Source organism: Molothrus ater, chromosome 4 (assembly GCF_012460135.2).
Source record: "Molothrus ater isolate BHLD 08-10-18 breed brown headed cowbird chromosome 4, BPBGC_Mater_1.1, whole genome shotgun sequence".
Lineage (NCBI taxonomy): Eukaryota > Metazoa > Chordata > Aves > Passeriformes > Icteridae > Molothrus > Molothrus ater.
Genome location: NC_050481.2, coordinates 34,023,058 through 34,047,786, shown reverse-complemented (window position 1 = coordinate 34,047,786; position 24,729 = coordinate 34,023,058). Strand labels below are relative to the sequence as shown.

General features: G+C 35.8%; 1 protein-coding gene across 3 annotated transcripts in view; it reads right to left on the bottom strand.

Moving 5' to 3' along the window:
• Window positions 1-24,729, bottom strand: part of TLL1 (tolloid like 1) — a 125,208-nt gene that overhangs the window by 60,725 nt on the left and 39,754 nt on the right. Inside the window, exons 2-5 of one of the 3 annotated variants that reach the window (XM_036382837.1) lie at window positions 9,542-9,652; window positions 5,540-5,620; window positions 3,279-3,431; window positions 1,153-1,270 (exon numbers count right to left, since the gene is read on the bottom strand). In XM_036382837.1, the coding sequence (XP_036238730.1) occupies window positions 1,153-1,270; window positions 3,279-3,431; window positions 5,540-5,620; window positions 9,542-9,652 (463 nt within the window). Of the gene's footprint in view, window positions 1-1,152; window positions 1,271-3,278; window positions 3,432-5,539; window positions 5,621-7,435; window positions 7,489-9,541; window positions 9,653-24,729 lie in introns of those variants that run through there. The other 2 variants (XM_054514741.1, XM_036382838.2) reach the window with 2 other exon arrangements.

Below are 24,729 nucleotides of genomic sequence, written 5' to 3'. Positions count from 1 at the left end.
ACTGTTTCTAAGGGGAGTCTACAGCAAACCTACAGTGGCACAAGAACATGACAGAATAAGCTCCCCTGCTGCAAGGATCTGAGGCTCACAGGCTTTTGGGGGCAAAGGCGATGCTTTTTTTATACTTTCAAATGTAGCCCAGGAGTAGATTTTATTATGCTGTCCTATACCTCAAGAAAAATACAATGGGCGCTTCAAACAGATAATTCTACATGTAATTTTAGAGACTCTAAATTAAATACATCCAGGATCATTCCTACAACACAAGGAGGTCCCAAAACTTTTTTTCACTACCCTATCCTATTATGATTCAAAAGTAGACATGTAAAGGGCTCAATGATCAGGAAGTCAGTAAGACAGAGAGCTGTTCACTGCAGAGCCTACAACTCAAACAGGAGGTGACTGTCAGAAGTACAGAATTTCCATAGGCAGTGTGCACTCTTCTTGAGAAATGAACACGGTGCACTCAGGAAGTTCACTAAGCACCATATAAAATTAAGAATTCTGAGCAGAATAAATAGCAAATATAGCTGACAGAGGTATTTGTGAGCAGTAATATCTGAAGATGAAACATGATGATTAATGGAAAGCTGCACTCCTGAGTAATAAAACCTGTCCTGTTCACTTTTACACATCAGTGACCCAGAAGAAGGAATCTGTAAAATGGCCATAAATTTGGTGATTAAACAAATCTGGGCAAGGACAGTCTAGCAATATGAGAGTCAAAATTACAACAAATAACAATTTAGCTGGAAAAGGGATGTGGGGTAGATGTCCATATTTAATTCAGTAGTAAATATGTGACATGGAGAAAGGTAAGAATAAACAAATAATAAACCTGAAATACCTTTAGAACAACACATATGAATATTGGAAGCATGACAGGAAGCAAGAAATAAGTAATATCTATATGTGTATATATTAAGATAATTTTATCTAAAAATACACCAAAGAGGTGCAACTTTACAAAGTTACCACACATACCTGTTCCAATGAACTTAAAAGCCAGGCAGAACACGTGCATCATTGAAATGCATTAATTATTGATTTTCCTGTGAAGCTTATATTCCCTTTTGGGTGCAAAGCTGACAGACGTGGCCGAGAGCCAAAGGCTGAGAGCAGGACTGTGTGTTCCCACAGGTGCACACTTACCCACAGGGCCTGTAGGTGAAGACAATGTAGCTCTCCTCATCGCTGCGCTCGATGAAGGTGACACAGGTGTACTTCTCCCAGTGCCGCATGGCCTGCTTGAACATGGCGCGCTGCGTGCCTGCAACGAAAAGTGCAGCAGGTGAAACCACAGCAGCCTCCCAGCTGCACCTTCCTTCCCACAACCAGTACTAGGAACATGGGCCTGGCAGTAGTCAGTGAATCACAAAGCCCTGTGTGTCCCAGTAGGCCCGTGTACGGCAAGATTCCAGCTAAGGGATACTCAGGCTGTCAGTTCGTCATAACAGATGTGCCTGCAAGGGGGCTCACACTGCCTGACACACCCCAGTAAATATAAATCCTGCCATAAAGATCACGACTGTGTTACACCAGAGGAAGACAGCAGAAGAAATACAGCGTTGCTTATGTGCCTTCATCAGCACAACATTCACTAAGTAATTTCCCAGATGAAACTATCAAGTGAATCACACTGGGGGAGAAAAAAAGCTCGAAAAAACAGAAAGTAAAATAACAACCAAAACTGATTAACTTTACATCATACTTATCTATCTGGTAGAAACAAAAAAACATTTAAAAAATCCTATAGCCTTCCAGTCTGGACACCAGTTAAATCTAAGCCATGCCAATAGGATACTGGTAAAAACATTTTATTAAAATAAGGCTGTCGTGAACAGGGACAAGTCTCCCCTTCTGTGCATCAAAATCTCAGAAAACAAACGATCCACCAAAAGTGGGAAATTCAGAATTTGGTAAAAGCACACCTAGATATTTGATTTTAAAATGAGAAATACATTCAGAAAAGGTCAGAACTATTCCCTAGATGCAGAATCATCCAGGCCAACTCTCAGCACAAAACAAAACTTCAGAGAGCAGAGCAATGTAATTTCATTGTGTGACAAAAGACAAAGCTTACTGACATAGAGGCAACATGTGAGAATATATCTGTATTTCTTCTGAGCTGAAAATCCACAAAGAGTATTATCTGGCAAGAATATGCTAGCAGAAATACACTCACCTTGCAGGTTAAAACATAAGATAATTAAACAAACAAAAAAATCTAACCTTTTTAAAACTGAAAAAAAAAACTGAACAACATAACCTGAAACTTTGTAAAAAGAACAAGTTCAAATCACATCAGATTCTAAAAAAACAAATAAAGGTTATTCCATCCCATCTTGCCCTTTTCTTTTATCTTTAAGATGTTTTTTCTAAGCTTTAAAATTTATCTTTGATGATGAAAAAGGCAAAATCTTTAATATGGTGCTTTCCTACAGTTTCCTACAGTTATTTCAGAAGACTAATCCTAATGCAAAGGTCACATTTGGCACAGTACTATGTAAATAGCCAAACTGAAAGCCTGACTGTAGCTGTCAGTTTGAAAGGAATGACTCTGGTTTCTCCATATACAATGTGTGAGCATTTGCATGTTTCTTTTTGTTCACTGTATTATCATATATAGGGAAGATACTATTTCATATATTTTCCCTTATCTCTTTGCTTTCCTTGCTCCGTTTTTGTTTTAAATTATCTCTTACATCCACATTGATATTAACCTGTTTACCTTTTCCAAGGATAACAAATGTTCTTACTTTTTCTACAGTTTTCTGATAAGAATTTTATATCTAGGGCATCCAGTCTTTATTTCTGTCATATACAGTGTCTGTGTGTACCCATCTGAAAACCAAATTGAGGAATGCCAAAACACATTTGAGTCAGTTTGTTAAGTGAAATCAGTTTAGAAGAATACATGGCACACCAGTTAAACTGAAGATATTATTGTGCTAAATATACTGCATTAAAAAAAAAAAATCCTTGATATTCAATTACTTAGGCTCATGGAAACAAATATGCAACAAGAAATATTAGGTAAAGAAGCAGAACTTTCCCTCTCTAAAATGTTGCTATACATTTTTTATTATGTAGCTTGCCTTTGAAAACAATTAAGTATAACTAATATTTCAAAACAGATGTACTTCAGGCCTGTTCCAACAGAAACCCTTCTACTGACTTCCATAACATGACTTCACTTCTAAAAATTAAAAAAAAAAAAAGTAAGGCAATTTTTCAAAAATTATATTTCCTCTTTTCACACAAAGCACAAAGCTTACCAGTGAAATTTCCTCCTATTACATATGGAATGACACCACCTGGCCATATTCTTTCTGTTCGTGATGTAGCAGCTCTGGGAAATCGGTTTTTCTCATTTTTCCCTGAGAATTTTAAAGTAGTTCTTCCTTTAGATGTATTATTTTGCTCAAAACCTGCAATGATAATTAAAACACTGAATGAGATCACACGCACACGAAAAAGGAGAGCAATTCTTTTCTAGCAAGTCAAACTCAGATTTCTTTATACCCTTTCAAAGCAGGACGTGGCTGTTACATGACAGTCTATTATTACACAGTTTTCTGAGAAAGACATTAAGTCTGAATCTTTATTTTTTTGGAATATATCTAGAGTAACAATCTCGCACATATGTTTATCAACTGGAATGTACATTGTGTAAGTGCAACTAAATTTTCTCATTTTATAAAAATATTTAAGAAATCACACTCCCTGTGGTTGTGGTGGTGTTTTCTGCATTCAATTTTCTCCAGCTCTTGTTTTGGTCCTTTTTTTTAAATAAATGAAGTTTTTTCCAGCAAAGAATGTCAGAGTTTGGACAGACTCAAACTAATCGAGACGTTCACTATCCCTTTCATTTTTATTGTATGATCTGGAAAAAGCAAGTACAATGACCATCTTTAAAGCACTGGACAGTAAGAAATCATACATTTTCCATAAAATAACATTTGGAAACCCACGGGTAGCTTTTACTCATCGCTGGAATTTCTTTACATGAGAAAAAAGTGTCTACCATTTTCAGGGATACTACCACAATTCATCCCATTACAGGCAAATCTTTCTAAATCAGCTGAAACCTACTGTGAGAACAGAAAAGGAAAAGGGTAGTTAGACAAGGACTTGGACACCAAAACAGGTGTTTCTGAACAATTTGTAAGTTGGTTTGGAGATCTGGCCAGTTGATCAAAATGGATCCCTCAAAAAGTGGTTAACAAATCCTACTCAGTGCAGTTGAAGCCTTTTTTCTTATTCCTGGTGGAAGATTACATTTTCCCTCTGAGAGAATCCCCTGTGGTACCAGCTGCACTTGAGTGTTAATGACCATGTCAGAACTGGGGAGGATTCCAGGGCAGAGTCATGGTAAGGAATGTCGGCACAGCCCCAAGGCTGAGAGAGCAGCAATAGGAAGACAAGGAAGAAGCTACAGCACAAGGCAGGGAGGAAGCTCTGATACTTGGGAAGAAAAGCCTGCCTTTGTGACAGCCAACATGCAACTTGAATTGTACCAGGAATAATACAGAAATTACAGAGTTAAAAAAAAAAAAAAACACCAACCAAATACAGGTAAAGCAAATTATTAATTTTTGTAATTAAATGAGTGTGTAAATGAGAATTACACAACAAATTACACACAAAGTGTCTACAGTATAAGCAGACTCTTTACGGAAAACTATTTTTACACTTAGTATGCAGTCATTACTGAACCACATCACACACTTATTTAGATGTTTTACCATTCCAAATCATTTTTATTTGTGCTCTTTAGAAGTCCAAGCAAGAAATTTATTCCAAACTGCACCCAAAAGATGACAAGAATTTATGCAATACTAAAATTTTAATTCTCCTTTAAAGAATGAAGATTACATATCAAAGCACCTCTGCAAAGGCAGTTACTGTGCTCCGATTAACACAATGTGGTGCAATTACAATGGAGTTGCACATAATTTCCTTTTTGAAGTGAGGTTTCACACAACATTAAAGTGATGTCTTCCTGCATCAAATATAGAGTGTGAACTCAGCCGGAGTTAGGGGGGATTCCACCTCCATGTGCTGCTCAATTTAACTACATTCATGCTGACAAGAGTATGATTAATATAAAAATACGCTTGTTCAGCACAACACACCACAAATGCTTTACAGTATGAATCATCAGAGTGCCCCACCTGGAGCCAGAAAAAAGTAGGAAACAAATTAAATTAGAAGCTTTGCAGTATACTCTACTTGCAGTGTAAAGACACTGTATTGACATTAGTTATGCCCATAACTGTGAATGCAGTCATAAAACAAAGTTAAGCAATTTTTAATATAACATTTAAAACTATGTGTTTTAGCTTTCAGATTTCATGCTGGAAGAAGAACGCTAAAGAGTTAATCTCTTCATTACTATTCTTGCACTAATAATTTTATAATTTGTTTATGCCAATAGTAATATAGAAAGGCTTTAAAGTGTTAAAGTACTATCATCATTAATGTTCATGATACACTATCACATCAGGCAACTTGCTAATTTAAACAGTGAAAATACCAGAGCCAAATCTTCTTATCCTCTCTATAAGCTGATAGAGGGCACCGCGTTTTTTTGACATTCCATGCTCTCCAAAGCCACCTTTAAAAATAAAAGAAAAAAAAAGAAAGAAATTTCCAAAAGTTAAAACTGTGGAATTTTACAAACACAGCAACCATATTAGCCTAGAGAGGCATCCTAAAGGAAGCTTCATATTCTTTGATAATTTCCATAAAAACATTAACATTTCAAGTACTCTTGACAATGCAATAAAAACACACGATTAGCTGAAAATTTTTCTAATACGCGTTCCATGAATATAAGCCAACATGTCTTTGTTATTCAGGCAAGTCATGACAATTACATCATCTAATTATTATTTGGAGCTTTTTTTCTTCCTGCTGACCTTGACATCCTCAGAGCCATATTGATTGACAGCTAAAAGGGTTACTCTCAAAGAAATTTCCTGAATGCATTCCATAATTTTCTCATTTCAAGGGAGGGGAAGGAGAAAAAGCAAACAGCCAAAGTTTCATCAGAAAACAAACAAACAAACCAACCCAGCAAAACTTAATATGGTTGATTTTGCCATGAAATATTTGTTTTTCTTTGCTAGCATGCAAATAGAGATGTCAATGCACTTTTAAGGCCTTGAAACATCACATGCTGGTGTATATTGCAGTAAGACCTGGCAGGTATATATACATATATGTCTGTGTAATTACAGCAGTCAATGAAAGCCTAAGATAGGAAGATGTTTATTTTAACATTTACCATGCCATTTACAGAAATAAAACACATTTCTGGGTTTACTGCATCTGGGTCTGCTACATCCCCCCTTCACAAATAAACCTTTTGCAGCTACAAGTGGCTTTTCAAACACTAGTAAAGCAGAAGCAATAACACTGACTACACTACATGAGTAAATTAAATAATTCAGAGTTGTTCTGAAAGTTTTGTGATTTTAGAGGTTTGCAGTAAGTTCTATTTTACAAGTCACTACTTGTTATAGGACAAGAGAGTTTCTAAACTACTTTAACAACTGAAAAAGTAAAAAGATACGAAAAACCAGACCACTGAAACTTCCAGCACCACTAAAAAGGCCTTTCCCAACTTTCTATAAAAAATTTTAATATCCATGCAGAAAATGTATTTTTTAAGCAGCAACTTAAATTCATATTACAGATGAGAAAATTCCATATAAGGCAAGTGAGTGTGTGGCTGCTCAGTGAATAACAACGTGCCTAATTATTTGCATTACACTGTCACATAGCTGCTGACTCCCTTGAGAAAAATTTTCCAAATTTTTAAAAACATTTTAAATATATGAGGTAATAGATCAACACATTCCTTTCCAACAAGTTACAGGGTAACTATAACATAAAGTGCAGAGGATAGAACATTGATCATCATTAATGTAATTGTCTCTCATGTTCACATTCATCTTATAAAATAAGGCTTATAGCTAAGCATTCCAAATAAATATTTAAAAATTCATTATAAGCATCAACTGTCAAACATAACAGAAAACCCCTAAAGAATCCATTAGTTACTTAAGTGTTATATTATATTTTTAGGGAAAAAAAAAACACCCAAAACACTCTTCTGTCTTATTGCAGTCTCTGTATTTAATTTAGTGAAAAACCAAAAAAGTTTCTCACTTAACTGAGCTGTCTCACATGCAGCCTTGCCAAACCATATAGACTAAAGAAGTTTTAATTCCTATTTGCTGCATCCTCTCATAATTCAGGCAGGATAAGGAGGATACTTTTGGAAGTCTAGACTTTTAAAACTATACACATAAATGTTATCAGGTTTACTCTTGTTTTCTGTTTACAGTGAATATGCATTTTGCTTGTACAAAATGAAAAATGAAATGACAGAGACATACTCCAAGAAGCTCACAGATTATCTAACCTCACAAATCCAGGCAGATAATCCTCACAAAAAGGAGCAGTCACACAATGTGAATCACAGCCTGTGAGCCTCAGGATTTTAATTAGAGTTTCAATAACAACTGTGACTCCATCACTTCCTCTTGATGGTTTACAGCCAAGTATCTAATCCTTCTACCTGATATCGCCTTTAGGCTGTGAAAATCTACAATAGAAAGTGCACAGAAATCAAGCTTACAATTCGTTGCCATTGTGTCTGTAACAAAGACTAAATTTTATATTCTAGATTACAGATACCTAGGATTGCTTTTATTCCTTTTCCAGTTGCTACCCAATACTAATGAGCTAGTTAGAATTTTACTCTTTTGGAATTAGGAGAGATGAGCACACAATTCCAAGATTACACATCAAGAATGTTGTAAATTTAGAAAAATAAATTACATATGTGAAGTGTAAAATTGACTTCTCTAATGCTCTTTTTGGAAAGATCAAGAATGATGAGGGTTTGCTGAGAGCAGTTATGAAGTCATTAACTTATTAGAGTTTGTTCTCCAAAGTCTAGTCCCACTGATCATCACAATTGAATTGACTCTTGTTGTGCAATAAAGGTAGAAACAACTGGTGCAAATGCATTAGCAATACTTAACAGGGTGATCCAATATCCTGAATAGGATACCATCCACAAGAAAACATAATGTGTGTGTCACAAAACACATAAAAAAGGAAAAAACTAAGTATTAGAAAATTAAATATAATTTTTAAATGCTTAGAAATTTGTGTATTTGTGTGGAAATTAAAAAATAATAACAATTTTGCAGTTCAAAAGTAGAAAAGCAAAAAGAAGTGGGAGTCAGCAAGCCAAAGAAATCACTTGACTGGCAAGGGGAAATGACCGATGTTGTTCTACATTTTTTCAACAAAACTAGTGCCTGAGATATCTTCAAAGGCAATTAAAACTATTTGTTTGGAGGAGAGGAGAGCAGAGAGACCACTAATTCTATTAACATTTTTAGATCTAGTCCAGATCTAGATGTGATCAAAAGTTTTCCTGTTTTGGAAAAACAAGTAGATGTAAAAAGAAGATAAATTTTCAAGCTGTCATAAAAATACTCTAATCACAGTATCTACCTAGAATGAATAAAAATATTTTTAAATATATCAATATTGAAAGCTTGAATTCAAAATTGATTCTTTGGTCTGAATTTTTTTTTCCACATATCAGGAATAAGTTATGGTAGCTCAGTTCAGGCATACATAAAACATGCTAAACTGAAAACAAATTTCAGTAATAAATTTTTACATTTTTATAACATTTTTTCCAGACTTTTTCTCAGTAAGTTGGCTTTTTTTTGTATCATAACCTGAAAGTTTACAAATTCTCAGTTATCAATTTACTAATCACAGCCTGAAAGCATAAATATTTTTAGACATTAGACAGACATCCATTTAGGCATGGATTATGTTTTCTCCCTTGCAAAAAGACATTTACACATTTAAAAAAATCTCTTTATCTATCTGTCTGAATACCCAGCTGCCTCTGTTAATCAGATTGCAGCTTCTGGTGCTAATGCATTGTATGTTAACAATAGCACAGAAACATTATTAAATGTCAAATAGATAATTGGTTTTTTAGACAAGGCATGTCTAGAAAGGATGATGAACACATTCTAGCGTTTCCTCTAGGTCTGGGTACAGAGCTGGACAAAACAGTAAAAAAAAAAAGCAAAAGGAGAGGTTACAATGCTAGGCTTCCAATTTTGCCTCCAGGATACCACATATGTTCTCCATAGCGTGTTCGGGCTCTGCTATCAGGAACTTGCAGTGATGAAATCAAAGCTTTGTGCCATTTCCTTTCCCACATGACCACCTGCAGAGTAGACTCTAATCTACCTACAAGTTTCTGCTCCTCAATTCAACAAGACATTTTTAAACAGAAATGCTGGAATAAAATTTAATGTTTTGCTCCTCTTTTCCCTAATGTGAATCTATAGCTTTTGTTTAACAACTTTTTTAAGTGTAAACTAAAGTTATCCAAGACATTATACTGACTTTCCACATTTAAAACACAAATTGTCTTCAGAATTAACTAACAGGAAAAATAAATTAAAACAAGTTTGAAATAGCATACCTGTGTTATGGCCAAGTCTTTCGTTGGAGTGCTGCGTAAGGTCAATCGTCCTGTCAATTTGAAAGATTTTTAAGTCTTCATCATCTAAGGCAATATCTCCCCAAAAGACAGCTTTAAATAAAAAAGAGCTCAATTTAATTAAAGAATTATTGGACAATAAAGCCAATCTGAAGAATATAATACCATGTTTACAACCTTCGGGAAAGTATATGACAAATATATATTTACATCACATATATTTCCTTACTGATCTACATTTTTATGTGGAGAAAATAAGAAAACTACCTAGTAAAAGACTAATAACTTATTCCAGAATCTTTGTCTATTTGGTTTCTTTGTACATTATCTAAATGCAGTAACTTAAATCTAGAGTCATTCTATAAATAATTTTTTAGCATGTAGTTTTCTCTATGTAAATACAACAAAGTATAAAAGACCCTGAGATGTCAATATTTGAACTATGAAGTAAAATATATACATTTCTGACAAAACAGAACCTTTACGTTTCCTAACATCTTTCTAAAAATAGTCATTATTGAAGGAGTTTTTATTACGTTTCAGTCGCTTTCTATATTACATTATGTTTTGCTCAGATCATTAAATCTATCTGTTTTCTGTTAAACTGAGAAAAGAAAAGCCCTAAAACCCTTTGTTTTTCATTCTCCCCTCAGTTTATTTGTATGCTTTCCTTTTGTAGTTAATGTCACAATTAGGATGCTTTCAAATTCTTTACTTTTCAAAGCTCCAATCTCTTTTTAACCTTCCTTTGGCCTTTTTGGTGGATTTCTTCTTCTCTCTTTGCTTTTTCTTTCAGGTTTTTCCTTTTTCACTTCTTCATAGGTAACTCATCTTCCCTAAGTTGCCTCTACAACTCAGTGGACCATGACACAATCCCACTTCCAGGAATTCGGGATCTATAACCTTAAACTTTCATCTCCGCCTATTTCGGCAGAGATTTTATCCTGACATTTCCCTGCCAATTTAAACCTAGCATTAAAGCTGAACTTAACAGCCATATTCTCAACTGCTGGGAATGAAGACAACAGAGCATGTACCAATTAACAGGAGCTGAAAGTGGTTGTTTATCATCCTTATCCAAATTCCTCCTTTTCCTGTTCCCTCAGAGTCACAAAACCCCTGGATTCAATCTCAGTTTCATCTTCTACTCCTTTGCTTCTTTCCCCCATCGAGGGAGACATCATTAACTGCTTGGTTGTTTGTTACACAGTTCTACAGCAAATTTTCTTCACTTCTACTCAAATAAACCCTAGTCCAAGTCCAGCTATTACCAAATCAACCTCTCTAGTCTTCCTCCTTTCATACTGATTCTAAACATTGCTGTTAAATGTATTCTTCTTCTTCTCTGTTTGCTTTTTATATCACACTTTAAAGACCACTCATCAGACAATATTCTCATCACAGTAGTTTCATATTGCTGCAAAAGTTACTCATTTCTCAGAATAAGATGCTCACATTTATTGGTGTTGAATTAAACCCACCTTAAAAAAATAGTTTTTACTTAAGCAAAAAGATTGGTATTTTAAATAAGTCCAAGATATTGTATTGCCTCCTCCAGTTTACATGATTTTTCCTGAACAAAAGGCAACTATGAGAAATGATGTTCACTGACTTTACCTTGCCTTGTAAAGTACCTATAAAACATCCCCAGACCATCTGCACAGTGCTAATAATGGAATTATTAGTGAAATGAAAAATGAACCTTTTCAATTCACAGAAAAACCAACATTTTATGTTTCCTCCAAATATTAATATTTCTACACACATAAATTTTTACACAAGATAATGGTTCTTAGAAACCACAAGCACTTGAGACAGTTACTGAAATTGTTCAGTCTAGCACACTGTGGAACACTATCCTTCCAAGGGTCACGGTTCTCATGCTCATGTTGGACACACTGGGGACATCATTCCTCTAGCTAACCTGTTCTCACCAGTGATGGTTTTATCATCATTTCCATCAAGACACAAAGTCAGAGACAGCTCAAGATGTTTGTGTCTCTTTTCCCTTAAGCTCCTTGGAAAAAAATTTCTCAAATTATCAGGGTTTTGAACAGTGAAAGAAGAAAGTCAGTAGTCTCCATCTGCTTGAGCTAAATATTATTTACTTTTATAGACATCTTCTGGAATTTTCTGTTGAATGCCATTCATAATGGGGATCTCTGTATAAGCATACGGACAGATTGCAAACTTGAACAATCAGAACAAAATTGTAAAAGGAAGAAATTATTAACATTTCTGTCTATAGAGACACAAGGTGCCCCAGCAGAAGTCATACGGATTGCCCACACTAAATTCAATGAAGTGCTAAAGCTTAGTAGCAAGGCCATTTTTCTTTCCTAGTGATACTGAGAGTTAACAAAAGGAAGATTCCAAATTAACAACGGATGATGCAAAAGATAGCCCACTGACAGAAATGCATTAGCAGAAATCACTTTGGTTTCTGTGTTTAATACTGATGTATAAATAGGAAAACCCAAGGCAAATCACACTTCCTACTAACAATAAAGTAGAAAAAGGAAAATATCTGCCCTAGTCCTGGTGATGCATCTTTATCACTTTTACCAGTTCACTGTGGTAACATTCACTTAAAGACGAAAATTCAAATAGAAATACTAATTTGTGTGAATTTGTCTGACATAAAATCATCGAATTTGTCTGTACATATGTAAAATATACCATAGTGTTCAGGCAGAGTGGAGTAACTTTGTTGCCTTAGAAAGGAAAAGAAGCTATTTTTGTTAAGCATCTGGTGCATTATCTTGTTTTTGATTAGCAACCAAGGACCAGGTTGAGTTTACTAATAATATAACCACAGTAATATAATAATAAGTCCTGATACAAGTGTCACATAAGCATAAACAAATGTGTGACCAATAGCAGACACATACTAAAGAAATATGAGTAACCACTAAGATCAGAAATAGATAAGATTATTTGATTAAAATACAACGGAAAGTTTGGAACTTTCTTCAGGCCACTGGCTCATTTTACTCAAGGTAATTCTGTTTTGCAGAGGGCAATAACCATGCCAAAACACAGAAACCTTGATAAAAGGTCTCATTTAACTTTAGTAACAATTTAAATTTAGTAAGAATTAACAATAAGTGTCACTTTATTTTTACTGAACTACACCTCTGATCTTCTGAATTAATTTAACTTTACCTAGCAAAAGAAACAACAGTTTACTGGATGTTCTTTAATTTCAATGTAGTCCAAGCAATCATCAAGTGAAACAAAAAGGGAGTTGATAATTGTTTTTTTTAAATTTCACCTTTTTTCCAATTAAAGGCCTGCACTGAATATTAATTCTGCCCTTCAAAGCCTAAAGCACAACCCCAACACAATTATCAAAAAGGTTTAAAAACTATCCCCCGTAACTATTAAAAATATCCTTTAAGTTTTGGGAATGCCAGTTTGAGTGTCAAAATACTTTGTAACAAGAGAAGACCATAGTTTTATCTCCTGCCTTAAAGCTTTTATGGCCTGAAACCATCTGAAGAAGTCGCTTGGTATTCTTCATCATGTCACAAACCAATGTTAACGTTACAGAAAGCAAGCAGAGGATTGTTTGGGTATGCAAGGCATGATGTTAAAGGCTTTGCTAAGAGCATGTTAGGATTAAGAGCTTTAGTAGCTCCCTCTAAGGAACTTCTGACAGACTTGATCAGTTCAGCTGTTCAGTCATTTTTCACACATATTTAATTCATATGTTTCATCTGGAAAATTAACAAGAATCTGATAATGAATTGACTAGGCAAGGAAACAAAACTGAAAAAAATGGACAGAAAAACTTTTAAAGTGATCCAAACAGAACTTAAGGTACCTCTACTTATTTAAGGCTGTGTCATATTATCTCTTATCCTACCTATTTATTCAGTGATCACAAAAACTTGATATTACAGATATCAAGGCTGTTCTGTTTATTTTGAAAATGCAAGACTGCCAATGAACTTAAGAAATATCTGTTGAATATCTGAGACAGTATTAATTGCAGAGAAAAAGTAATTGTAATGGCTTTTATTATATAAAGGTTCTTAAGAAAAAAGAAAATGGACCTTTTTGTCCAGTACTTGATAAAGACAATAGTCTATCATGCCAGGTAGTTTTTGGTTTTGTTTTCTATTTTCATATGTTTTATATGGTCCCAACATGATGCACTTAAACAAATTCAACAGAGAAAATACACGCAGCAGTTTCTGAAAGGTGGACAAAACCTGGTTATGCAGTAAATAGATGTTTTCCTGTAACAATGGAGAGGGATTTTTGTGGAGCTGTTAAAACAAAGAAGACACTTAACCAGCAGATGCAGTTCTGCTTTCACACAACTCAAAAGCTCTCAGTTAAACAGCACTTTCTAAAAAGTCTTATAAAGACAAAACACCGCCACAAAGCAGACAAGTTTGCAACCTGTAGCCAATTAGCTCACCAGCACTAAACAAACAGGAAAATAAGAAGTTGTATAATTTTCAAAAAGGACAGTTGAACTATTTTATGTTTATAGAAATGTACATGCATGGTATGAGTCAATGAGCATATACAGTGATAATAAAAACATCTTTCACAACTTTCAAGATGTCTGGAAGAAAGAAATTATTTGCTAAATACCACAGGGCTGCAATATCTAGTAGGATGGCTTATTCTAGGATTTGAAATATTAATTAACATGTAAGTCTGCAAGACACAGACAGGAGTATGTTCTTATAATTGCAATAACAGAATTATCTACTTTAAGCTTCATCACAATTCCTTCTACAATTTTGCTTTTTAAAACTCAAATCATAAGCAGCCATTTTTTTAATAAAATATATTCCTGCTAGCATTCATACCAATATTAGTAACAACATAAAATGCAAGTAAGTGGGATTGCTGGTGTTTGTCCCTACAGCACAGCAGCACAGCCAAAGAAAACCAACTTGACTTCGGGTAGGTCGGGAGCACTCAGCTAGCCCTCAGAGACCAACACTACCCAGAAACCATTCCCAGGGCCTGATTTGGTCTGATGATTCCTCAGCCTAGAAACATGTTCAACTGAGACCTTCCCAAACTGAGATGTAAACTGATGTAAACTGTGATCTTGTCCTGTGAGTAGACAGAATTTCGACAGGGGGATTACTCCTATACTGAGAAGATACCAATGAAAGGATTAAGGCAATACTAGAAGAAATTTCAAAAGCAAAACCTCAAATTTTGGTATGCTACCGGGAGGGCAAAGCACAAAGAGTTTGTGTTTCATCCCTATTGCAGAAGCTGCCAAGAATGGATAACAAAAAGTAAATAAATAAATAGAAAGCTGCAAGGCATAACAAAGAAATCTGAAGAGGTCCTTTAACATCCTTAAAGGTGATATGCCCAACACAAAGCAAAGCCTGCCCAGTAATTCATGCAGTAAGAGGTGCCAGAATGTGTATTGGACAGCTTCAGGGAAGATATTCATCTAAATCCACATGCACAGCAGTTCTAATTAGCAGACTCTTCTATAGCTGAGTCATTGAGCACTTCCCTGTACCAACACAGCTATGAGCAGTATGTTCTATCTTGGTGAGTCACTCTATTCCATACAATCCATTCACAACTTACATAACGGCCTGTAAATCTGAACAGAAAATGGAAAGATTAAAGCTAAGTAAGTAAAGACAATTTTACCTCATTGCAAGGACAGCAACATACACTACTGCAACTAACCTTATTCTGTATTGCCATGGTCTTCAAATTATTTCAGTCTTTGCAAGATTTTCAGGTGCAATACACTTTGTTTTTTAGAAATTATTAAACTGAGAACAAGACAGGGCAAATAAACAGCAAATGATCTTGTGTACAACCATGAGCATAACACTGCACACCATACCCTGAACTCTTTCTATCATTTTTCATCACAAGTGCTACCTTCAGCTGTAACTGTGCAATAAATTTCCACATTGCCATACAGAGCCCACAAAACTTTCAAGCAAAAGCTAATTTAATCAAGTGTTAAATAATTACCCAAATCAATTTGCCCTTTTATTGGACAAAAATATGTCCAAGAAGGGAAGTTAAGTGAAACTTTAACAGCATGAAATAGAAGACCAAGGTAGCCTATTTTCAAAGATACATCAAAAATTAGCTATCTTTAAACATCTCCAGACTGTACACCAGTTGGAAATTCATTCCTCCATACTTTTGAATGCTGCATCCTTTGACAACAGCTCACATGGACACACAAAGCTATCCAGAAATCAGCTAGCTTGTATGTGGTACTGATGTAGCCTCAGAAGAACAAGTTTTAATGCAATTTACTAGACCCTAGTAAACTTTTATGACACTATTTCCATGTTGACAGCATTACCTGCAACTCACCAATGTCTCATGTCATCCACCCTTAGAAATCTTCCCAGTACTCCCCATGCACAACACTTTTGGCTTCCCTCCTTCCTTTGACCATGTGTTCACATTTATAGCTAGATGTTGGCAAGGCAACATTCCTATTGGGATATTCAGGTACAATATACTTTTCTTAGAAATCATTAAAACAAGACAGGGCAACTGACAGGGAACTAGCTCCCTATTGCTGCTCCCAAGTTACACTCATGGAGCCCCATCTGAGGTATGCAGCATTTCACTACAGCCATTCCACACTATTTCTAGGAAACGACTGCCAAACTGACCCGACTAGGACAGAAAAATAACCAGGTAGAACCTGACTGGGGACACAAAACCAGCTGTAGAGCCGAAGGCAGGAGAAGAGACATAATTGCTGGAAAGCCATCCACCATGTCACAGAGTGAACTCGTTCCAGGCAGTCCCTCCAGGAGCACGGTGGGTGCCATCACAGGGCAGGTGGGCCACGGGGTGCGTGGCACGCAGCACTGGGGCATGCCCTGATTTTTCAAAGCAGGAAACACCTCTGATATAAAGCAATACTCATGAGGAAAATGGAATAACTGTGACACCCTTTATCTGAGTAGAACATTCACTTACCAAAAAAGACAATTATAGAGCTTGATCTTTTTGAAGGGGACACTAATTTGCTAAATATGCATGTTGATGGCACAGATAAATATCAATTTACAGATACCCATTTACTTTGAGCTAATTCCAGTTTTTATTTTGTTCTGAATTTCAAAATAGTGATTTTTTCAAATCCATTTTCCTTCTGCTTTGTTTTTTAGTGACAATTTTCATATTTCTTTAAAACTAGTAAAATAAAAATAAAAACTTCAAAAAAGCAAAGACAATTCTTGCAGAAGTTACATTCTTAGGTAAAAGGACAAGCTTTACTCCTAAGCTTACTGCAGTGTGTTTTGAGGACAGGCTCTTCAATATTGCAACAGCTACTCTGGGAAAGGTTTTGTTCTTGGTTAAGCTGCTCAGCCTGGCAAGCTTCCTGACTTTGAGTAACTATTTTCTTTTTTTGTGTGAGATCATCATCAACACCACATGTGCTTTGTAGCTGGGTAAAATCGATTCTTGATATAATGGGTTAACCACTGAACTGAAGGCAGAGGACACTGCTCAGCAAACAGTAAAGGTGCCTGCACACTGCTGGCAAAACAAGCAGCTACACAGAGAACTTTCTTCACCACTCATAACTGCCTCTGGCCAGATATTGGCAAAACAAAGCAACAGAGAAATCATCTCAAGGAGACCCACTTATCCATCCTACTGTTAATATGTCTTATTATAATTTTCTACTATTTCAAGTTTTTAGTATGCAGAAATAGTTAGAAGCTTAAGAAAAAATAAATTGAAACGTGAGGCTCTCTTCAGAGTGGTTATTAACCACTTTGAAAGGAAAGCCATAGCAGAAACCAGTCACTCCTGGGAAGATCCATGAGTGCCAAAAATATAGGGCAATCACAGATAATGTTTGTTACCACAGCAAAGGCTGAACTGCTTTATGTGAAACCACATGCAAGAAACCATCATTTCCTGGCCCTGTTACTCCTTCTGCCACTGAACAGCAGTGGAGAAAACAATTCTCCATCTTCCTGGGAAAGTTGCTCACCACCCCTAGCAGAAACCCCTAGCTAATATTGCAGCAATATTAGCTGAACTTCAATTTAGGGATAACTGACTGTGACTTCTGGCATAGGAAAAGAAGCTGACAGGTCATGAGGGTTTTTTTGTTGTTCCCAGACACCTGCAAATGCTGACTTCTTCTGCTATAGCTAGCTTTATTAAGGAGGCTAGAAAAATACATCAGGGGCAAATTCAGATCTATATTATCACAACAGTCATAATTACCCCACATAGTCCTGTGTGACCACTATGATGCTATAATTTTCACCTTCATTTTACTTTGAAACTTCATTACCTTGGATAGCCTTAGGGGCAAGATCTAGAAAATTAATTATATGGCTATGCTTTCTTACAATAGAAAAAAAAGAGACTCCATGAGGCAAAATTATTACTCTTAAAGTGAAATCTTTTTTTAAAATATTGAAAACTCATAAACATTTAAGACTGGAAAGAAAAAAACTCTAATTTCTTCTGAAATTAAGAACAGATTTTAATTATTTCAGTTACTTAGAGAAGAGGGAAATGGATAACTTCAGAAATAAGTCACATATAGATGAGATGGAGAAAAATCCTTGTTGGAAAGAATGTTGTCAGTCTGAGTGTGCCACCTACATGAAACAGCTGTTAGGGCTGAGACAGACACAGCAGCTGCAAGGATGCAAGTCTTAGACATTTTCATTCAAACACCAAGAAAACAGAATATCAGCACCAAACCAAGTGAATTACAAGCTAACAGATAATGCATGGCACAAGTCAAAAGATTAGTTTAAGTAGCTAAAAAGATAGATGCTTTTCCAACTTGCAGACTTTAGAAAAGAAAAAAGGTAACTTCCAAACCATTCCACGAAATTGAGGTATTATTGAATTTTAAGGATTTCAGAGAATAAAATCTCTTTCAAAGATGAAGAACAAAATTCATAAAATATGTATACATAAATAGACTACTGCTGGTATGGGGCACATCAGATTTGATCTCAACTTCAATCTAACATCCCAACCTTTCAGTGACACTAAGTCACAAAATCAAGTTAATAATTATTATTTCTGACAAGATGAAGGATAAAATTTATAAACACTACAGGAGAGTAGCAGTTTCCTGGTCATACACCTTTGTAAGCATATTTCCCTGCGTGCTTTCTTCTTCCACAACACACAGGCAAGTCAGATATGAATGGTTTCCCCTGAAGGAATCCTGGTACAAGAACAGCACAATCATGGCCAAAGCCAGCAGAGCACAAGCACTGCACAGCAACCCTGAGGGGAAGTAGCAGTAGCAATCTGGGGAGAGGAAACATAATAAAAAAAATTTAAAAAGGAATAACTACTTAGATAAGCTAACTGGCTCTGGCAATACCAGTCTTCAAGAAATTCCACAACCATAACATCTTCCCTCTAGTGTTACAGGTTGTTACTATGGGGTGGAATGGGATAAGGAACTCAGGAATTAGGGAGAGAACTCCCCTAGTAATTTTGTTCTGCTACAACAATAAGAAGCCACAGCAACACTTTATAACTTGGCATTAGGACATAAGAAGCATGTCACAATAATGTTGCAATAAAGCAGCACTGATACGTGTGGAAACCGTCTCCTTCTGTACCTTCCCCTCATCTATGGGAAATGAAAAAAAATGTTCATTTTCTCACAGACATCAAATCCCAAGTAGGCTAAAGTAGTACCTTGAAAACAGAAAATCCTGAATAATCATTAAATGCAACCAAAGATTTATACATAAAGCCAAATGGCACAGAAAGGAAAGTGCATATCTAAGGGATTATCTGGCATTCAGGATCAAGGTTGTCATCATACCACATGAAATAAATATTGCTCCATTTGCATCATCGTATATTTAAACATGGAGAATTATTAAACTGTATATAAATAAACCCCTATTATAGGTTTCAGAAATGATTTTCATTATCAGCTGCAGCTTCCTGTTTCCATCATTTTTGTCATGAACCTCACTTAAGTCATTCCATCTCATATTTTAGCACATCATTCTGTGACTTGGCTCTGTGAAAAAGACAAGGAAAGAGACTAAATAGCTCTTAATGCTGCTTTTTTTGGCAGTGATCCAGTGCTTAATACAGTCAGTTCTGGGTATTGGACCAAGGCAATTCTACATTTCTGTCTTCATATTCAGTAGTTGTCTCCTACGACATTTTTCCTTACAAGAGTACAAATTTTAGTCAATAAAGCTAAAAAGTTGAAGCCTGATTCCTTAACTCTGTGTCATCCAATTCATGTAATCATTTAAAATAGAAATGATGAGTTTCATGCATCACAACTATTTTCCTTGCTTGCCTCTGAATACTGTTTCCTCCCTCTCCCTCCCCCCTTTGTAATTTAAGTGGTTGGGTTTTATTTTCCCATAGAGACTCTGTACAGCTGCTGATTATTTTTTGGACACAGCAAGTAAAAGAGAAAGTGAAAAATGAGCCTCAAAGTTAGTGAAGTGACAGTAAATGTACAGTGGAAAAGTATTGATGTTGTCCAATGCCTAATACCAAGTTATTAAGTGGAATTTAATATTTGATACATCTGATTCTTACAGAGCTTATTATTCTGAGCAATTTTAGCCATGAGAATACCTGAGACAGAACTTATTCCATCATTGTAATATTTTGCCTCTTGATGGAAACAATGAAGCCTCATTTCATCTTTGCATTTATTTGTTTGCTCTTGAAAAGCACTATCCAGCATAACTGCTAAAAGCTTTTTAAAATCCTTGCTCCTAACCAGTAAAGAGTATTAGCTTTTTGCAAGTGCTCTGCTGCAAGCCAGCAGAATCCCCGCCCGGCTCTGAAGAGAATTATGGCACTGAGTCCACACTTACTCATTTCCTAGCTTTTGGCACGGTGGTAATTCAAGTGTCATCCACAGAACTTAAGCGGGGGAGGCAGGGGAGAGGACAACAAAAAAATACACAACTTCAGCTTTCTCCTGTGCCTATAATTTCTTTGCAAGACTGTATTTATCCCCATACTTGTGAGGCTGCAACCACTATTGCCACCCCCAGGCTGCCACAAATTGATTAGGTTAAATTGTGCAAATTTGCAGTGGGATTTTCATAAGGACTTACAGTTTCCTACTTGTTTGCAGCTGGTTATCAGGCTGATGCATCACAAGCAAAATAAAATCAATTCCCTGGTGAGAAACACCTGAGTCCCATGAATTTAAATACAGACTGTTCTGTGGTGTAAAATGGTAGCTATGTGAGGGTTCAAGAATTTCACAAATCTTAAAAGAAAGCAAACCAAGTCATACCTTGGTTAGGCTTTCTATTTCCATAAAGTCAGATCATGCTGATCCTCATTTTATAGGGCATTTTAGCTTGCATGTCAAACTGAAACACCAAAGGGCCCATTCAAATAATAGATCCTGACTTGTTCTCCATGTCAATTATTCTTCCCTTCTTGCCTTCATTAAGGCACTGCAGCTCCTCATGCACTGCTCACCACCAGATTTCTTGTGCTCCTTTCTAATAGCAGCCCATATGTTAGCAGGAACAGCATACCAGGGTCCATTTGCCATCCCACTCGCAGACACTGCTTCTCCCCTCTCAGCTACAACAGCCTTAATTGCAGCTGCTGTTTGCACGAATACAGAGCAGACAGATACTAAGTATTTAAATTTTTTAATGGATTCGTTTCTTTATTAATTAAGAAGTTACTGCATAAATTATTCTCAGAGTATTTTCAGATGTCTTTCAGTACAATTCAGCAGCTGAAACAAAGTACATGAGCCAAACATGATGTTTCTAGCCAGCTCACCCTGGGCTAGCATGGTCTGCTGGCTATGAAGGCTGTGTCTTTTGACAGCAACAGAGAGGTGGCCTTAAATAACCTCTTAATATATCTCTGGAAATAGGAATTACACAAGATGCTGAAAATACTAAGCTTCTTTCAAGCTCAGAGAAAATACAAATATTTAATATAGCTAACATTCAGAGCAAATATGCCAAATTAAATATTAACATTTTCAGAGGATTGCTGTTTAGCCTATGGCACTAAGGATCTAAAATTTCAAATTTCCTTGACTATTAACATTTTAGAAATGGAGAACTGTAGTAGGTTCTTTAACTCCTAGGTGATCTTCTTTCTTTATTCTTTTATGCTTTCAAAGAAAACAGTTCAGAAATAAACATGAATATGTAGAAAACCAAGGAAAAGCACTTGACCAAGTAAAGAGCAGTCAGAAAACATGCTACTGTATCACTTACCCTTTAAGCAGACCAAACGTATTATTACTGTGTTTAAAAACCATTTTCATTTAACTCTTGGATATGGTGCTGGAGACAAATCCTATATTATCAAAAAGCATACTCCTGTAAATATTTGAGAGACTGGTGTATCACATGTGGGAGGAAAAAAGCTAGGCATACAAAACATGCTTTCTTCTACCCACTATCTCTTCTCGTATGAATTCTGCTCTACAAATTGTAATCCTCCACGTCCACGTTTCTCACGTACAAACTGTGTCAGTACACACACTTGTTGTGTTTCCCCAAGTTAATACAAGAGTAACTGATAAAAGAGTTCCTAATAAAGAAGAAAAGAGAAGGATTTGCTGAGCCAGTGCTCTAAAGCAGAGCTCTTTAAGGCATTTGTCTTTGAATATGAGAGTGCTCAAATAATACAGTGTATTTTGGGACAGATTAAGATTTCAGGTGAATGATTCTGGGTCACTATGTTTGGAAACGAATGCTTTAAATTTTCTGTTCACAACTAAAATATGCACAGACTGTCATTTTATAAAAACTGATCTGTTTGAAGCTCTTTTAGGAAGATGAGTTCAGATTGTGGATTGTTAGCATGAATACTGCTTCATTTATTAGAGAGCTGTACTATCACAGCCCTCTTGTGAAAATCATAAGTTATTCAGTTACTAGATAGTCCCAAAAACTCAGACCCCAAAAAGTAAAAAAAATTATCATAACATGACTATTACTAGATGCAAATGCATTCATGTAGACAAGTAATCCAAATGGCATATAAAAACTAATCTATAAAAGTGTCATCTAGAAGCACCTTCATTACTGTGAAAATGAGTGACATGATTTATAAATTATTCTTGCACTTGTTCCTAAAGTACATTTCTTTCTATACCTGAACAGGAAAAAAGAACCATATTTAAAGATAGTCAGCTTTTTAGTACAATCAGTAGAAAGATATCACCAGAATCTTTAAGAAATGTCATGTTCATTTTCAACTGAAGGACTGACAGGTTAATCTTAGAACTAACAAATACCAAAAAAAGATATAAGGCAGAATGGGGATAGACAGAAAATTGTCATGTAATCTACAAGACATAATGTTGAAAAAAAAGAAAAAAAGAAAATCCTGTACTACAGGAGTTAATTGTTTTTTCATGGCAGACAAAAGTAAGAAGCATAGCTTTGGGTTGTGGATATACCAGAAAACTGTCTTTGTGGCACCCCAAAAGCTTTTAACTTTGATGAATGTGTTAGAAAATCATGAATGCACAAGGGACACTTCAGAGAGCAGTAAATGACCTAACACAAAGGTTGAGAACAGAAGACATCTTCATGTGCTAAAATGACTTCATTTGTTTTCATAAAACATGGGAGAAACATCTGCCAGGACAGGAAAGCATTCTGGAGCAACTTAAGGCATCAGAGCTGAAATTGGCAGGAAGGATTTGGGGGTTGGATTTTTTTTCTGAATGCTTGTTTGGCTTTGACAAAGGGCACTTCACATTTCTGTGACCTAGAGAAAGTGAGCTAGAACCTTAGAGCTCAAGACTGCATAGAAAGGATTGCAAGGTTCCTAGAAATCTTCAAAAAATATAGGAAATTAAAGGTCTATCAAGTATGGGTTTCAGGAGATTAAGAGAAAAACTGACAAAATGCATATCAGTGCTACTCCACCTGCAACAGTTCAGTCCATTTGGAAGAAAACACCAAAAAACTTCCGAGTTACCAAAACCAATACTTCTCTTCCCAGTCCTATGCCTGAGTTACTTGATTGATCCCACCTATTTTTGTCAATCTGTGATATCTCAAGAGATATTTATTGGATTTGCACTGAAATAGTTATCTTGATAAAATGAGACAAACACCTCAAGGAAATAATGCACTCTGCTAACTTCACAGGGATCCTTCAGTACTAACAAAAAACCTGAAATGCAAAATGCAACAGCCATTGCAGGTTCCCCAGCCTGTGCTAACAAAGAGCAGTGCTAACTACTGCTGAGCTGATGGCGACAACCAGCCTGTCCCCCACCTGGCAGGTGTTGCACAGCATCTCTCTCTCCTGAAGCACTGCACTGGTGCTCTTTAAAGAGCATCCACAACCCTCAGTCCCAGCAAAGCTTCATGTGCCACCACAAAAACATCATCTGCCTGACTATTGTCACTAGATCAACAAATATGGTATTTTCAATTTGGAATCGAATGTTAGTTCCAGCATGGGAGGATGAAAATAACCTTTCTTTCTAATGATTACAGTGTTTTCCATTTGGTACATGGATTTTTCTCATTCTCTGTGTTTTGGAAATAGAACTAAAATCAAAGTCACTATTTTTGGTTAGTCTGTCTTATTGGAATTTTCTTTTATTTAAATTGCAAAACATAAGCAATAACCTAGCTCATGAACAATACACATTTTTTTTTCTTTTCCATGTCACTTTCAGTTCATCTGTATAATAGTGTCCAAAATAAAAGTTCAACCATATATTCAATCAAAATTTTCATGGAATATCCAGAAGTTCACTGTTTTAACAACACAGTACTTAGCAATACAATAAAAAGATTTCACTTTGAAGTTCTGTTAGCAGAAATATGCATTTAGTAGCTTAGCCAGAATTATGGCTAAGCTACTAAATTCAGATCCCTGCTGGCACACCAACTTTATTGCATGAAGCTTCCCATAACTTATCAAGAATCACTTTGAAAACAGTATATTTCTTTCACTGTTCCTACTGAAAACTTTTCCTGTGAGTCTTTCAATTTAAAGCTGACCTTTCTTACTTGGCTTTAGACCTATCTTTTGAAAAATAGGCTAGCACTACCACTCAATTTCCATAAACCAATACCACAAATACAAACGTAGAGACCATTCCTACTATAAGAGTTTAAAATACATCAAGCCAGAGAGTAAAATTTTGTGACAGTATCACTGGAATTCCTACCATACAATAAAATTCTGTATGA